The 16,254-nt window shown below is 35.1% G+C and overlaps 1 protein-coding gene across 9 annotated transcripts in view; it reads left to right on the top strand.

The window, feature by feature from the left end:
- The window catches only part of CRYZL1 (crystallin zeta like 1), a 29,062-nt gene that overhangs the window by 7,598 nt on the left and 5,210 nt on the right, over window positions 1–16,254 (top strand). For 8 of the 9 annotated variants that reach the window (XM_037014687.2, XM_073231410.1, XM_037014691.2 and 5 more), the window contains exons 2-9: window positions 1,081–1,148; window positions 2,756–2,833; window positions 4,857–4,929; window positions 7,900–7,944; window positions 9,148–9,216; window positions 12,840–12,973; window positions 13,961–14,072; window positions 15,463–15,561. In XM_037014687.2, the coding sequence (XP_036870582.2) occupies window positions 1,083–1,148; window positions 2,756–2,833; window positions 4,857–4,929; window positions 7,900–7,944; window positions 9,148–9,216; window positions 12,840–12,973; window positions 13,961–14,072; window positions 15,463–15,561 (676 nt within the window). In that variant the 5' untranslated portion in view covers window positions 1,081–1,082. The remainder of the gene's footprint in view (window positions 1–1,080; window positions 1,149–2,755; window positions 2,834–4,856; window positions 4,930–7,899; window positions 7,945–9,147; window positions 9,217–12,839; window positions 12,974–13,960; window positions 14,073–15,462; window positions 15,562–16,254) is intronic. The other variant, XM_073231411.1, reaches the window with a different exon arrangement.

A 16,254-nucleotide genomic window follows, 5' to 3' on the forward strand; every position in this document is an offset into this window, starting at 1 on the left:
TTAACCTCTGTAAGACTCAGTTTCCTTATCCATAAAATGAATGCAACAATACTACTTTCACCAGAAAGTATGTACAAAAATGTTCTTAATAAAATAATTTGCAAAAGCCCAAACTGGAAACAATCAAGTATCTATAGTAGAATGGATAAATAGTAATTTATTCATGTAAGTGTAGAGCAATGAGAAAGTGATCTAGATCAACTACAGCCAACAACGTGAGTGAAACTCACAAATACGATGTTGAGAGAAAGAAACCAGACATAAAGGAGTATGATTTCATCTATATAAAGTTGCAAACAGGCCAAACTTATCTGTGCTATTGAAACTCAACATATTAAGTATCCTTAGGAAGGGGAAGTAGTGACTAGAAGAGGAACACAACAGGAGCATCTGGAGTTCTCATGGTAAAGTGTTTCCTTGCTGTGATACAGCCATATTTACTTTATAAAATTCAGCAAGCTATCCACTTAGCATCTGTGTATTTTTCTATGGGTATTTATACTTCTGTAAAATTTCCATTTTAAAAAATTGCCTTGCCATATAATTACTATGAAAATTTAAGAAACATCTGTAAAATCCTTAGAGATGCTTCAAGAGGTCCACAGAATACAGGTTTAAATACTTTCATTAAACGGTTTATAAACTGATACAGAAGAATTAGGGCCACAATTTCAACAAGTTTCTTAACTGTAAGTTTTTCCTTTCTTAAATGGTCTTTTTTAAGACATTGAAAGACCTTTAAATGGCACCTTTGGTGATTAAAATTGAACTCTCTACTTCTCATAAGTATTTTTTTCTAAGTGCATCTAGTAATTTTTATTCAATAGCAAAGTGAAATTAAGCACATACTCACCTTTGTGTGAAAGGTTGAACTCCAAACCCATTCTCATTAAGACACATACCCCAAGATTATTGCATAGTCTTATTTGATCATTTTCAAGAACTATTATCTAAATTTATTTGTTTGAATACTGCATTTATAGTTGTCATTTTAGCCTTCAGCACAATTTTCCATTTTTCCTCTCATTTGGTCTGGAAGACATTTTTATTTCATGTGTATTTTTTTTCTTCCTTTTTTAGATATGAAAGGCTTATATTTTCAACAGAGTTCAACAAACGAAGAAATAACATTTGTATTTCAAGAAAGGGTAAGAAAAATTATTGAATCATTAAATGAAACAAGATAGTATCTTTTCTGTATGTAATAGATTCAGTTTTAAATGATCTGTTGTTAAGTTACTCTGAGTGGAACTAAATAAGGGGAAATTACTTAAATGAAACTCTACAAATTACTTTTCCTTTACTCCCATATGAAAACTGTGGTCCATATTATAGTATAACTATATTTTTAAAAGAGTTACTACAGAAGAATTTTTAATTCCCCTGGTTGGTGTTATAAAAGATATTAGGAAAACACAACAACCTTGATAGTCTTATATGTTGCAAAGTAACTCAATTTAGTCTGAATACCACAATACAATAAAGTGAATATTCAGATCATATCCCTATTTCAAAGAATACATTCTCTCTTAGTATGAAATGAAAAAGGTAGAAAAGCATTATTTTCCACACTCATTTCTGAGCTTTGCAAACTTATCTCATTCACTAAGCCTTAAATGGTCTCTAGTGTTTGATCACTTTAAACAGATGGAATTTTCATATGTTGGTGATTGAAAGGCTTGCAGAAGCCGAAACCATTCCATAGTATACATAGGGATGAAAACTAAGTGCTAGATGTGTTTCATAGTAATAATAAGAATTTCTGGATCATGAACATAATCCAGTTTTTCTGTTAATCTTTCACTACAAAATCAGTTCAGAGTCTAAATCTCAAATAGCTTGGCTTCTACTTTGGGTCAGGATAAAGGTCTAAGAGGTTTGATTGGCTCTCAGGGAGAATAATCTGCAGGTTAACAAATTCATAGATATTTTTGTATCTATAATATCAAATATTATCAAATCCAAAATTAAAAAGATAATCCCAGAATATTGTGTTTACGTCAGTGATAGGCCATAAGACGGGCAGTGCAAGTAGATATTCTTAGCCAGCTTTTGATCTAATTTGGGGTTATATCTGGAGTTAACGAGAACATTTTAATTATTTGGTGGTAGAATATGGTTATTTGGGGGAGGTGACACCATATTTAATAATATGGGTAGATGACATCAAGTGCCTGAGTGAGAAATATTTTTGCATCTAAAGTTATACCTGGGTATAGAATAGGAAGGGTAATTAAGTTCCATTAAGTTTATATTTTGACCCCAGAATCCTATGGGGCATGTTGAAATGTCCAGACAGATGTTAAATAAGTTTAAGTTTAAGTTAAATGACACTAAATAACTTCATTTATAGCATTAAGAAAATTCCCAAATCAGTAAAGTCTCTATGTTGTATGTATAAAGATATCCCTGTAGGTGTTGAAGGTTCTCTGCTTTGAGATTATTTAGATTGAAATAAAGTACATTACTTGTTGCTCTGCTTTCTTATCCTAAGTTTTTTGCCTACACATATATCCATGTCAGTTTTTGAGTGCATTTTCAACATAAGTATCCTACACCTTTTTAAAAATTTTATCCCAAAATTCCCTTTCTACTTTTTTTATTCATAGTATCAGATGATTACTTACAGATTTTTTAGTTAACTAAGAGATTTGGAGTCTTTTTAATCTTGTTCAATTATATATGAAACCTTTCACAACATAAAGGCAGTGTTCTCAAAGAAATGTATAATTATTTTATTATCATTTGGTCCTAGGAGAACCTTCCTGTTACAGAGGATAACTATGTAAAACTTCAAGTGAAAGCTTGTGCTTTGAGCCAGATAAATACAAAGGTATTGGTGCTTTTATTTTGGCTAAAAGTCAAATGAGAGTTTCATAGTATAGTTACTACACAATTATATTATAATGATAACTGACTTCTGAATGCCAAGAAATTGTTAGCATCCTTAGAAGAATAGAACAGCCAGTGAAAACATGTGAATTGTGTATATTCCTACATTAAGATAAATTATTAGTCTAGTTAAAGTCATGCATTACATGTTGTTATATGAAAATATGAACTCTTTTACATTGTGAAAGGCTAAGAATTTATAATTACTAAGGCTTATAACCAAGAAAGAACTTACCTTTATAAATGTATTAAAAATAGAAATGAGAAACCTAATCAAGTAATTTATTTACTATTGTATAAGTATTTCTAGGTAATGTCTTCAGATAGGGCTCATATATATACTGATTATCATTTCTCTTTGTCTCTCTCTCTCTCTCTTTCTCACACACTCACACACACACACACACACACACACACACACACACACATCACCAACCTCAATCAATCACTGCACAATAATCTTCCATGACTGACTATGAAATAGATGAAAAGTCTTCAAATAGTATATTAAGTGTGGTTAAATGTGCCAAGATAAGTAGAGCCAGGTCCATTTACTCAGTTTTATAAATAGTAATACCGTAGTTTTATTGAACCCTTAACTTACTGGATTAAAATGTCACCAGCATTCTAGAATCTAAGTTTTCTGCAGTAAAGTCACATTGAGAGAAATATGGACCAAGATTACAGACTTCCATTAGGCAACTCTAACATGAACATGACTTGAGAAGTGAATTAGTGAGATGCCTTGAAGTCCTTTCACCAGGAATATTACTACTATTACTACTACTTGTCTGCAGAGTTCTGTGTTTTAGCCCTTCCCAGGTGTTCTTTTAAAACTATGAAAAACCCATTAAAATCCTAGTCTAGGAAATTTATCGCCATGTCTAACAAAAAGAAATAGTAAATTATAGTAAAATCAATTTAATGAAATAGTGCCCAACCATTAAGCATAATGGTTATGAAAACTGTGTGGTAATGTAAGAAAATGCATATAGTCAGTGAAGGACATAGGATGTAATTGCTAAAACCATGAGGATAGCTCTGTAAAAGCTGCACAAAAGACAGACTGAAAAACACCCAGTTATGTATAAGAATGTCATATGAACATCTTAGAAAAAGTATAAAGTTTTGTACTGAAAAGGAGACTTTTCAAGTATATGCAGGAGGTCAAAAATAAAGGAACTATACAAGAGAATTATTTCAATTTTTTTCTTACTGCTCCTAAAATACTACAATATTTATAAATAAGTTCTGTATCTCTAGTAGTATCATAAAAGTGTGTCAAGAGCTACAGTCTTATCTGTGTATACTCTGTCACTTTAAAAGTCAAGTACTTAATTTGGTCAGAATCTAACAAATGCTCATTTCTGAAAAAATAAATAATTTATCCTTTTAAAAAAAAAACCTCCAATCTGAAATTATACAGGACTTTCCCTTATGTACATCCATCACTTCTTCCTACCTGCCCCCTAACCCAAGACTTGTGAGAAACACTCAGATGATTTTAAAGGATGTGGGGGTGAGAACCTTTTGTTCTTATTGGCCACATCTCCCTTATTGAATGATGTCCTCTCCAAACTCCACTCCAGATTGAGGTGGCTAGTAAAAGTGTTTAGCCAACCAAGAAGTGTTTTGACCATAATTTCCCTTCATATGTACCACAGTAAAAATGTTAAATAAAGGATGTTAATGGTGGTTGGAATAATAATACTCATACCTAAATCCTGCATATCAACTGTCATTTAACATAAACATATCAGTTCCTACATATCAATTCCTCAGCAAACTCGGTTTTCTGCTGTATAGAGAAACCTGTTCTTGTGAAGTTATTACTCTGTCTTAATTCCAAAAAATTGAATTCATATTTGCTCTTTCTGTGGTTTGATTTTTGCTCTTGCTTTCCTTGTGTATGAGCAGAGGCCAGGGTTTATTCTTGACATTAAACAGCCTTTATCATGATGCAGCTTCTGGCAGAAATGAAGATGGAGAGGGATTTCTTCCCTGTTGGGAGAGAAATTGCTGGAATTGTGTTAGATGGTAAGTTTGCAGATATAAATACCCATTTTCTAAGGTAAAAGAAATCTGTATTTTTTAAGGTAGACAGGAACTAATTGGTTTACAAATACATTATACACACTGCTTCAAATATAAAATATAATTATATATAAATGTTTTCCTTTTTTAATTAAAAAGAAAATAGAACTTAATTGGTGTTTTATAATTGAAGAACTTACAACAGTTTGGTAAATATTTAGGGATTACATATTTAAATCCATAAGTAATATTGAGTAGAATGATCAGTGTTGTCCTTTTTATGTTTATAAACCAGCATACTTGTTTTAGTTGACATTGGGCCAAAATTTTTATAATATAACCACATTTGCATTCAATTTTTAAGTTTGCCTAAACTGAGTATTTTAAAGTTAAGTGATTTGATCATCCAAAAATGGATTCTGAGAAGAAATAACCAGTAAGATTTTATGATTGCCTTAAATTTTTTTTAAATCAAGTTTTATTTAGTAAATAATGGTCCTAACATACAGAATGGAATTTGAAATAATTTGTACGTAAATAGACCTACTCTTCATATTCACTGCCAACAGGTAGTTCATGATCAATTGGTATATGCTTGTTCTTTCTGCATATGTGAGTGAATGAATACGTAATGTGAGTTTGAGTTTTACCTGTGATTTTAATCTATAATTGTTGTTCTTTCTCAATGTTTTCTTTGGATATAGCTAAATCATAATTTCATTTCCTCTTCTTTCTTCTCAGAAAATAAAAATAAGAATTATAATAGCCAGAACATGGTCAATCTCATTCATTGATTTATTCCACATTTTTTTTTATTGAAGTATAGTTGGTATACAATAATATATTGGTTTCAAGTATACAACACAGTGATTCAGCAGTTACACATATTTTTAAATCCTCACCCCAACCTTAATTCCACATTTAATATGCACTTGCTAAGTGCTTGGTATATGAAAATAACTAAGACAAAGTCCCCACCCTCAGGGAGTTCACTATCTAGGGGAAGACAGATACACACATATAAGCAGATTATTATGAAAGTTCCAAAGAGAGGTGCCCCACCCAGCTGAAAGAAACAGGAAGGACTTCTTGGGTAAGTTAACCAGACAGTAAGAGGCAGGCAGGAGGAGAATCACACTCAGCAGAGAGGATATCATGAGCAAAGAAAAAGATGCAAGTAATAATATGATACATGTAAGAATTACAGAATTTGGTATTGCAGGAGCAAAATAAAGTTCTGTGCAGGTGTTGGAGGCAAAAGACATGGCAGCAGAGAAACATTTGGGAAAGAAAATTCTCCTTCAAAAATAGCAGAATTAAAGATAGTAAAATATTTAAATGATGATATAAACACTTGATTCCTTGCCCCCCAAAAGTGAGGCAGAGGGCAGACAAGGGCCAGAGCCATAATGAGCCTCATGTCAGATTGGGTTTTAGGGAGATTATTAGAGTAGCCATATGGAAGGGTAGTTTTGAGGGAAACCAGGCTGTTCGCAAGAGGACCGATTGGATTGTTAACCAGCAAACGAGATGACAGTTTATAGCCCAGACAGTGGCAGAGGTGAAGGGGAGTGTGTTCAAGAAATGCTGAGTGAGTAAAATCAGCAGGACTTAATAATTGCCTGGAACAGGTCTATTAAGAGCAGATAAAAGCCAGGAGTGATTTACTGGATTCTGCTTAAGGTATGAAATGGTAGCACCAATTGACAAGGGAAAAGGATCCAACCTGGAGGAAGATAGTGAATTTAAATTTATGCTCGTTGAGTTCAAAGTCCGTAAGTGACTTCACTGGAAATATCTAGTAAGCAATTATGTGAGTTTAAGCTCAAAGGTAAGAGATCTGTGCTGGAAATGTTCATATTGGAGAGCAGTCAGCATGTAGGTTATATATGAAATCATAGAGTTAATGAATTTACTCGGAGAGAGAGTAGAAATGGAGGAGGTACAAACATGGCCTCTATTCAAGTGACAATTAAAAGGAGTGTGAAGGAAGCCAAGAAACAAGAATCAGAATGATCCCAGGAGGGAGGGATCAGCAGCAGAACAGAAAGAAATGTACAGTGGATCAGAACCCAAAAATACTGGGGGATGATGGCACAGGAGGGATCCAGAGAAAAGGCAAAGTATAAAAAGAGGACATGAGTGTAGGAATATCAGACTTAGGGTTACTTGTTGAGCACCAGCAAATGAACTCTGGGGCCATTCTGCTGACAGCCAGCCAGAGGGGCCACTCCAGACTTCAGGTTTCTTCCTTTCTTAACTGCTTTACCTCAGTTTCCTTGACTGTTAAATAGGAATAAATAATACCTACCATACATGGGTGTTTTGCCATGAAGATTAAATGTGGTAATACACCAAAATGCTGGACACACATAGGCTTTCAACTGTTTGTTTTTTTCCTCATCTTTCCCTTGGTAACTGAACAAAAATATTCTAAAGATTTGTGAATGATGGTAAGGGATTTTTCTATGTGCAGAGAAAATGTAACTATCATTTCTGTATAGTTCCAAAAAATTTCTTGGCACTGGTCTGAATTTATTTGCATAACCCTAAATTAAAGTAATTTTACATGTGACTCTTAACCAGAATTCCTTGTGGAGTGTCTTGAGATTCTGCATCTAAAATAAAGGTAGAAGATTGGGCTAGCCACAGGAAGGGTGGAAAGCAATGTGATCGTCATAGGAGCTGGGGAGTGCATTATTTTCCTCTAATCCTTCATCCTTAGCTAAGTAGAGTGATGTCCTCTGTGGTAACAGCCATATGGCCCAGATTTGGTAGAAATTTTATAGACAATCCAGATTTGAAGTGTTCTGTCCAATAGTCCTTATAGACCATTACAATGTCCTGGAAGTTCTTGGCCTTTTCTCTGAATCAGTGGCTTTTTATAAACATGTGGACCTTTTGATTTAATAGGTAAATAATAGTTACTTAATTACCTCATAATACTAATTATTAATTTTCTCCACTCTTTAGTCGGAAGCAAGGTAACATTCTTTCAACCAGATGATGAAGTTGTTGGTAAGTTACAGTTAATAGTGCTATTTGAACTCATCTGTTTTACTGTCATGTCTTTTTTTCTAGACAATTATTAATGTTCATTGTGACTTTACTTCATATTCAGATACTTTCCTGATTTCGGGAAGTTGCTCTCAAATACCCATTGATCAAGAAAATTGGGAGTCTGCTCTCAATAGCAGAACATTTAAAGCTTTTCAGTATTTGACTCTCTAACATTATACGGAGAGAAAGATGACACATTGTGCTGTGCTCGTTGAGCCCCTTCCTGACAGGACACCAGTCTGTGGCTGGACTGGAGACTCTAGAGACAAGAAAAGCCACAGGGCATCTGCTTGAAGACTACTGACTGATGTCGCTAATACAGAAGCTCTACTCCAAACCCAGCTTGAATTTTACAGGGCTGCTCCCTTACTAGTCTTGTAAAAGTAAAAATTTACTAGAAACATTTGTTGTTTTTTTAATCCAGAGTCCATGCTATTTTGCAAATATGTATACTTTTGTACCTGTATCTGAGACAGTCGAACAACATATGAGATATGGCTTTAGTGGTAGTCTTGAAATTACCATTTCTCTGTGCAAATATTCATAGGAATATATTCATATAAACTCAAAATATTTAACATTACAGCATGCTTAAAGCTGTTAAGAATAAATTTGTAGGAAGATTTTCATCAGCTTTTTACAGTGTTGCCTTTGATTCGCATATTTTCTTGGAGAATTTATTATTTCTGTCTTATCTTTTTTATCTGGCTAAGAAGTCAGTGACCCTATATAGTCAAGATTGTTTTTGTATTAGACCAAAGATAAAATTAGACTAGTTTAGGGGAAAATGGGAGTTTATTGGAAGTCTCCTGGGGTATCTTACAGAATGAAACTGTGGAAAGGCATCAGAGACTATTTAATGATGAATCTAGGTGCCCTGCTCACAATACTCTAACTTGGCTCTGTACATCACCAGTCATCCTTACCATTACACTGAAAGAAGGAGAAAAAGAGTACAGGTGATAGAGCATTCATGTAAGAAAATGAGCTATCTACTTTCCATGTTTCTAAAGTCTCTCCCTTCCCCACATTAGTAATTCCTAGACTCTTCATCAGAATACCACTGACCAAAATTTAGACGGATACTCACTGGCATCTCATTAGGGATGAATTCATACTGAGATTGTTTCTTTCCCTTAAGTGTCTTATTTTAATTGACAGGAATCTTACCCCTGGATTCTGAAGACCCTGGACTTTGTGACGTGGTTAGAGTACATGAGCATTACTTGGGTATGTGGCAGCTCAGTCTTTTGGGGCTCATATAAGTAAGTCACTTCATGCAATGAAAGTCTGGTCCATAGTTATTTAGATAGGTACTGTGCAGATAGTAAGATATCTTTAGAGAACCACAACTGACTCCTTCGCCAGAAACTATACTATTTTTGCCCCCAGGATTTTCTTGGGCCTTATTGGACCTGCTCTTTTGAGAACCTTGTAACTATGCAGTCAATTAAAACCTTTGATTTGGATTCCCAGGCTTGAACTTTGACTGAGTTCCCTAACTAAATCTTATAGAAGGTTAACTATTAAAAAAACACACGCCTCAGTGAAATAAGCCAGGCGGAGAAAGACAAGTACCAAATGATGTCACTCATCTGTGGAGTATAAGAACAAAGAAAAAACTGAAGGAACAACACAGCAGCAGAATCACAGAACCCAAGAATGGACTAACAGTTACCAATGGGAAAGGGAAGGGACTGGGGAGGATGGGTGGGAAGAGAGGGATAAGGGGGTGGGGGTAAAGAAAGGGGGCATTACGATTAGCATGTATAATGTGGGGGCAGGCACGGGGAGGGCTGTGCAACAGAGAATATAAGTAGTGACTCTACAGCATCTTACTACGCTGATGGACAGTGACTGTAATGGGGTTTGTTGGAGGGACTTGGTGATGGGGGGAGTCTAGTAAACATAATGTTCCTCATGTAATTGTAGATTAATGATACCAAAATAAAAAGTAAAACATTAAAAAAAAAAAGCACACACACTACTAAAAGGCCCATCCCTTTAGGCATTGCCAAATACTGGAGGATGATAAAATGGGCCAAATGGAGAAAAGCAAACTAGAACATCGGTTTCCTAGCTGTAAAGCTTAAGCTAAGACTGGGAAGCCACACAAATGACCTTTTATCTTCCTACAAATCAGCATGATTATAGTCCAAAAATTCATGAACATATATAGAGAAAACAATTGCAGATATTCCTTGAGAAAGAAAATACGGTAAAATGTTTCTTTAAATAAGTACTTTAAGAATGACCACTGTGTGTGACCTTCAGGCAAGACCCTGGGCATGTTTACTTTGGCTATAAAAGGGATGTCAAACTAGATAACCTCTGAGCTCTGCTGCAGCTCCAATGGTTTGTGAAAAAGGAAGTAATTTCAGTATGTTCCCTGGAGATTGGCAGGGAAAGATTAATGGATTCCTATTTTAGTTCCTATTCTATTTTTTTTTTTAATGAAAATTCAGCACTTAGTAACCCTCAAATAAGTCTTTTCTTTCACCAAACCAAAGAATGAGGTTCCAAACAACTCTTCCCAAAACGTCTTATCGATCCTGTTGGAAAATGTTGAAGATAAGAGTTAAAAATTGAGTAATTATTCCAACTCTTCTGCTTTCAGTTCCCAAGCCTGTCTGTCAAAATAAAAATAAAACTTTTTCATTCAAAATTTGGCACACATTTTTGACATTATTTCTTTGGACTTAAAGTAGAGTTGAAATAATTCTTTGGTTCTGATACACTGTTACTGTTAATTCACACATAGCTGTTTATTTATTTTGTTAGTTTTTATAACGCAAATACTTGTGGAGCATCTAACACAAAAGCAAGGATCTCTTATTTAAATCACATCTAACCATGCAGTTTTAGAGCCTTTGCTATCTAACTAGTTTTATTCCTGTTCGAATTTTAAGAACTTCTTGTTAGGATTTTTAATGAAAATATAAGTAGTCCTAATTCTTATGATGGAAAATGTTCCCAAAAATCTCCATGTAAGTAAATTGCATATAGATTGAACATGTGCTGATAGAGTAAATGTGCTTTATAGTCAGACATTCAAACTTACTTGTTATGTGGCCCCAGACTAATTAATTAATTACCCTGAATCCCATTTCATAAACAGTAAAAGAGGGTAAAGATAGTAAAGATATTTTAAGATAGAAATAGCTGTCTTAAAGATTTTGGTAAGGAATAAATGCGGTGTGTGATACCACCTGATGTTTGGTTTGTTTTACTGTTAACTCCTTGTTTGTCTGAACATCGCCATGTGCACATGGACAGTGTTTCTCCACTAGATGGCACTATTAGTTGGTAAGTGTGGTGCTGACTGTCCTGTGCTATGCCCTCTGATTTCCCACTAGAGGAAAAATATATATCAGAGCTGGTAAAGACTATGAAAAGTGTTATAAAGTTGATTTTAGGTAAAATGAGGAAGGTTTGCTTGTACTGTGAAAAAATCACATGTAGTGTGCAACTTTAAAAATAAGTAATTAAACATTAAGGAGCAGCTTCAGGGTCAGATCATATAGAATAGAAATCTTTAAACTATATTAGGAGTTTGTATTTTCTTTCAAGTGCGATGGAAAGTCATTGATGAATTTTAAACAGAGAAGTGTTAGAATGTTTATGTTTTTAAAAAGATCATTCTGACACTTCTGTTTTTTCAAAGACACCATTAAAGAGATTGAAAAGAGAAGCCCATAAAGATAATATTTATAACATAAACAAGCAAATGACTCACCTGGAATATATAAAAAAATACCTGTAAATCAACAAGAAAATGATAACAATAGAAAAATTGATAAACACTTGAACAGGTACTTCATAAAAGGAACTCTAGATAGCCAGTAAACATGGAAAGATGCTCAACTTCTTTGGTAGTGAGTGAAAAGAAAATTAAAAATCACAGTAAAAAAAAAATCACACACCTGCATGATTGGTAAAAATGCATGATAATCCGGAAGGTTGACAATAATGTCCATAGTAATAGGAGCTCTAATACATTGCTATGGCAATGTTAATTCATACAGTCACTTTAGATAAGGTAAAATACCCTGGGACCTGGGATTTCCATTCCTCAGCAAGCATCCTAAAGAAGACTCATGCACCAGCATAACACTATCTTTTATCATTTTTAGCAGCATTGTTTATAACTGCCAAAAACAGAATAACACAAATGTTCCTCGCTGGAGAACAGATAACCAAATGAAAAGGTTTTCACATGGCAGGGTGCCATAAGACAACAAAAGTGAAAACACTATAGCCACGTGTACAAGAAAAAGGATGTCTTAAAAACAATGTTAAGCAAAAAAGCAAGATAGAAAAGAATGCACATGGTACAATTCCATTTAGGTGAAGTCCAAAATGAAGCAAGACTAATTTGTATTGTTTAGGAATGCATAATTGAGTGATAAACCATGAAGGCAAATAAGAAATTATGGTGGTGACCACTGATGCCAGTTATATCTTGATTTAAGAAACAAAAAAAGGAATGGTGGTGACCTCTGGTGGGAGAGACGAGGCTGCTGGGTGAGAGCTGTACTCTCAACCAGGACAGTCATGGCTTATATATTTGCTTTATATCTCTTCATCCAGCTGAACTTAATGCTTTATGTCTTTTTCTGCTTGTGTTTGATTTCACAATAAAGTGTTTTTTAAAATGGACACACACTCTGGTCGTATTTTGCGGGTGGGTTGTACAGGGGCAAGAATGGAAGCAAAGAAACCACAGTACAGGGGAAAGACAATAGGGGTACAGGCCCAGGCCCAGGCCATGGTGGGAGTGAAGAGAGAGAAACAGACGGATCCAGGAGGCAGGACTAATAGGACTGATTGTTTCCTCTTGTTTCTTGTGATAGTTCACAAACCAGAAAAAGTTACATGGACCGAAGCTGCTGGAACTATTCGGGATGGAGTACGAGCCTATACGGCCCTGCATTATCTTTCCCATCTGTCTTCTGGAAAATCAGTGCTGATAATGGATGGAGCAAGTGTAGGTACTAGTAGACTTACGGAATGGGGCATCCATTTGCTAATATAATTGTTTGCCAACAGCTAATTCATTGATTTCTTTACCAAACTCCCATTTTATTAAACAGCTTTCATCAGTAGGAAATAAAAGTTAGTGTGGTTAGTTTCTTGTTATTTTGAATCGGCTAGTGCATTAAAAAAGCAGACAAGCCATTTTTTCTTCATGCCTAGCAAACAAACCTGAAATAACTCATGAAGTCTTTGAAGCTGTACACCAAAACTCTACCCATTTTATATATCCCATACACTTATGTTAGTAAAGTATATTGCATTTATAGATGGGGCCCACAGGATAAAAAATGTGCTTATTTAAATATATTAAATATATCATCAAAAAAATAAAGACACTGAAAATACATTAAAAATAGAATATTATAATCCAAAAAATGTTATAAAGCTTGGAGTGAATTTCTTCTTACCTAGCTGGCTGTTGATGAAAATGTTTTTAGTCTACTTTGAGAAAAGGGCGAAACTGTCTTCAGTACTTACTTCAATCTGATGTCCAACATCAGGACAGTGGTGTTTCCTGAACTTTAGCCCACGGGTCAGCAGAAGGGTGGAGCTTTTGAGGTGCTTTGATCTTCAAAGAGAGGTAGCCAGACTCCCACAGGTATTATATCATTTGCTTAGAAAATCATGCTGACAAGGCCCTTAAAGGCCCAGTTTTCTCTTTCCAAGGCTGTGTTTATGAATGTTGCCCTCCATCCTGAAATGACATGCTGTGATTAGACTTGGGGGAACATGTGGCACACGTCCCTCCCACCACCCCTTCCAAAAAGTGTCTCACCTACTGAACTTGGCCATATTTTCTTCTTTTTCTATTAGATTGCATTTAAAAATATACTAAAGTAGCACTAAAGTATTATACTTAATTAAACAACCATAAAATAAGTTAGATACGGCCTCTGCCCTACGTCTGCAAACCCAGTGTGTAATTTTTTCCACACAGGCATTTGGTACAATAGCTATCCAGTTAGCACACCACAGAGGAGCCAAAGTGATCGCCACAGCACGCAGCCTTGAAGACAAGCAGCGCCTTGAAAGACTCAGGCCTTCGCTAGGTAAGTAGACTTTCAAACAAAATTTTGAAGGGATATCACCTTAAAAACTGCACCTGTTAAAGTATGAAATCCCAAATGAAAATCACTTAAAATGCATTTAGTCCCAGTGCTAAATATCCAAGTTTACTTAAGTGATAGTTTTAATTTTTTAATTATGTGTTTTTTAAACCTACATTTTTTAATGTTTTTTTCTTTGCCGCATGATTATCAACTCCCCCAAGTTTGAGTTAGGCAGTCTTTGACACAGCTTTAAAGTATCTGGTGTCTCTCCGGTTACACTCAGTAAATCAGATTTTTGCATCACTTTGTATATTTCTCAGCCTCTTTTACCTAGTGACATACCTCTAAAGTTGCCTATTTTCTGTGATACACCAGGAAGGGAGATGATCCACTGACACAGTAACAGGTCAGATAGAGCATATGGTGAACAGGACATGGCAGAGATACAGGAGCTCTTGAAAAGATTGAACCTAGCTGGACAGCAACAAATATGGAAAGGAGAATGAAAACAGAGACTGAAAACAATGAAAAAGGAAAGGAAAAAGATAGTAATGGAAAAACTAACAGGAGAAAAAAAGGATGAGCAGAGTGTAAGGGAAGCAGGAGGAAGGAAAGTAAGATTTACTGAGTGTGAGATGGATGGTGCCACCCTAAGTCTCCCACAGCCCTGTGTTGGCTAAGCAGGAAACCACATCTAGAGTTTAGTAGCGTGTCTTAAGAATACACAACCAGAAGGACTGGGATGGGATTTGAAGCCAGGCCTGTCTAACCTTAAAGCTCCTTTTATTTCCACTGTTACATAATGCTTCTGGCAGATAACTAAAAAATGGAAGGAAGGTTAAGGTGGCATGGAGAAAGGAAGAAAATAGGAAAAAGGGGAAGAGAAGAGATTGAAAATGGAGTGGAGTGGGGAGGAAGCACGAATGGAATTGTTGAAGGGAAAGGTTTCTTCTGAGTTAACCCTGCCCTTCCTGTGTGTTTCAGTCCCCTTTCCTGGGTCCTCCCCCCACTTCCTCCACCCCCTGAATCTTGTATCTCTGGTTTATAGATTCTCAGTTCTGGCAACAACCACTCTTTAGCTAGAGAAAATAGTCCCCTGTGTCAATGGACCAGCCTTGGAACACATCCACAGAATGCTCATATTTTTATTTTATTGAATATACCAGCCCCTTCATCTAAATTGATCCTTACCAATATTGGGTTAGATGAAAAAAGTATAATTTGGATTCAATAATTGTTTAACCCACTTTATTCATTTCAGAGAACATATATATTGTGTATATACTATATATATATATGTACACACACACACACACACGCTTTTCTTTTTCTTTGGTTTGTTTGATCACATGGAGAACAGTACAGTTGTCTAATTTCCTGTCCTTTACAGCCCGAGTGATCGATGTATCTAATGGGAAAGCCCATGTTGCTGAAAGCTGTTTAGAAGAAACAGGTGGCCTAGGAGTAGACATTGTCATAGATGCTGGAGGTGGGTACCTTCCTAAATCAGTAGTCTGTGTTATTTTTTTAGTGTGATGAATAAGTTTCAGAAAAAAATATATATAACCCAGAGAATAATTATTAACATTATTATTAAATTGATGTTTAGTTTGGGGTTTTTTTTCTTTTTAAAATTTAAATTGGAGCTTCTTCATTTTATTTCCATTGTAAACATTGTCTAAGAGAGAGAACATGGTTACCTTTAATGTATAGGCATTTGAGTTAAAATATCTCTACAAGAAATCTACAAACATGAGTTTTCTCAGTGGTTCCCAGATAGACACTTTAGTTCAGGTCTCAGCAGATGTTTACTCGGTCCGTTCTGCTAGTATGGCTGCCCTCTATTGGATGAAGACTTTTATGGTCTCTATTTGGAAAACACACAATTTTGTTCTTTTTACTTTCCTTGAACTCTTGTAGTTGAACTACAAAAGTTAAATATCTATCTAACACGTAGTCTGTACACACTTAGCCATCACACCTTTAGGATGAGTTTCACAAGCCTGTGAAGGGATTGTTTACTTTGTTACAGTTTATACTTTATCATGAAAACTGTAGATAAGTACAACTATGACAATTCTTTTTAACCAGTATTTTCAGTATTTGAAATTAACTCAGAAAAATCTTTCAGTGGAAGTGAATTTATATAACTTCATTAATTTTCAAATGAAGATTTCAATAA

Source organism: Manis javanica, chromosome 3 (genome assembly GCF_040802235.1).
Source record: "Manis javanica isolate MJ-LG chromosome 3, MJ_LKY, whole genome shotgun sequence".
Lineage (NCBI taxonomy): Eukaryota > Metazoa > Chordata > Mammalia > Pholidota > Manidae > Manis > Manis javanica.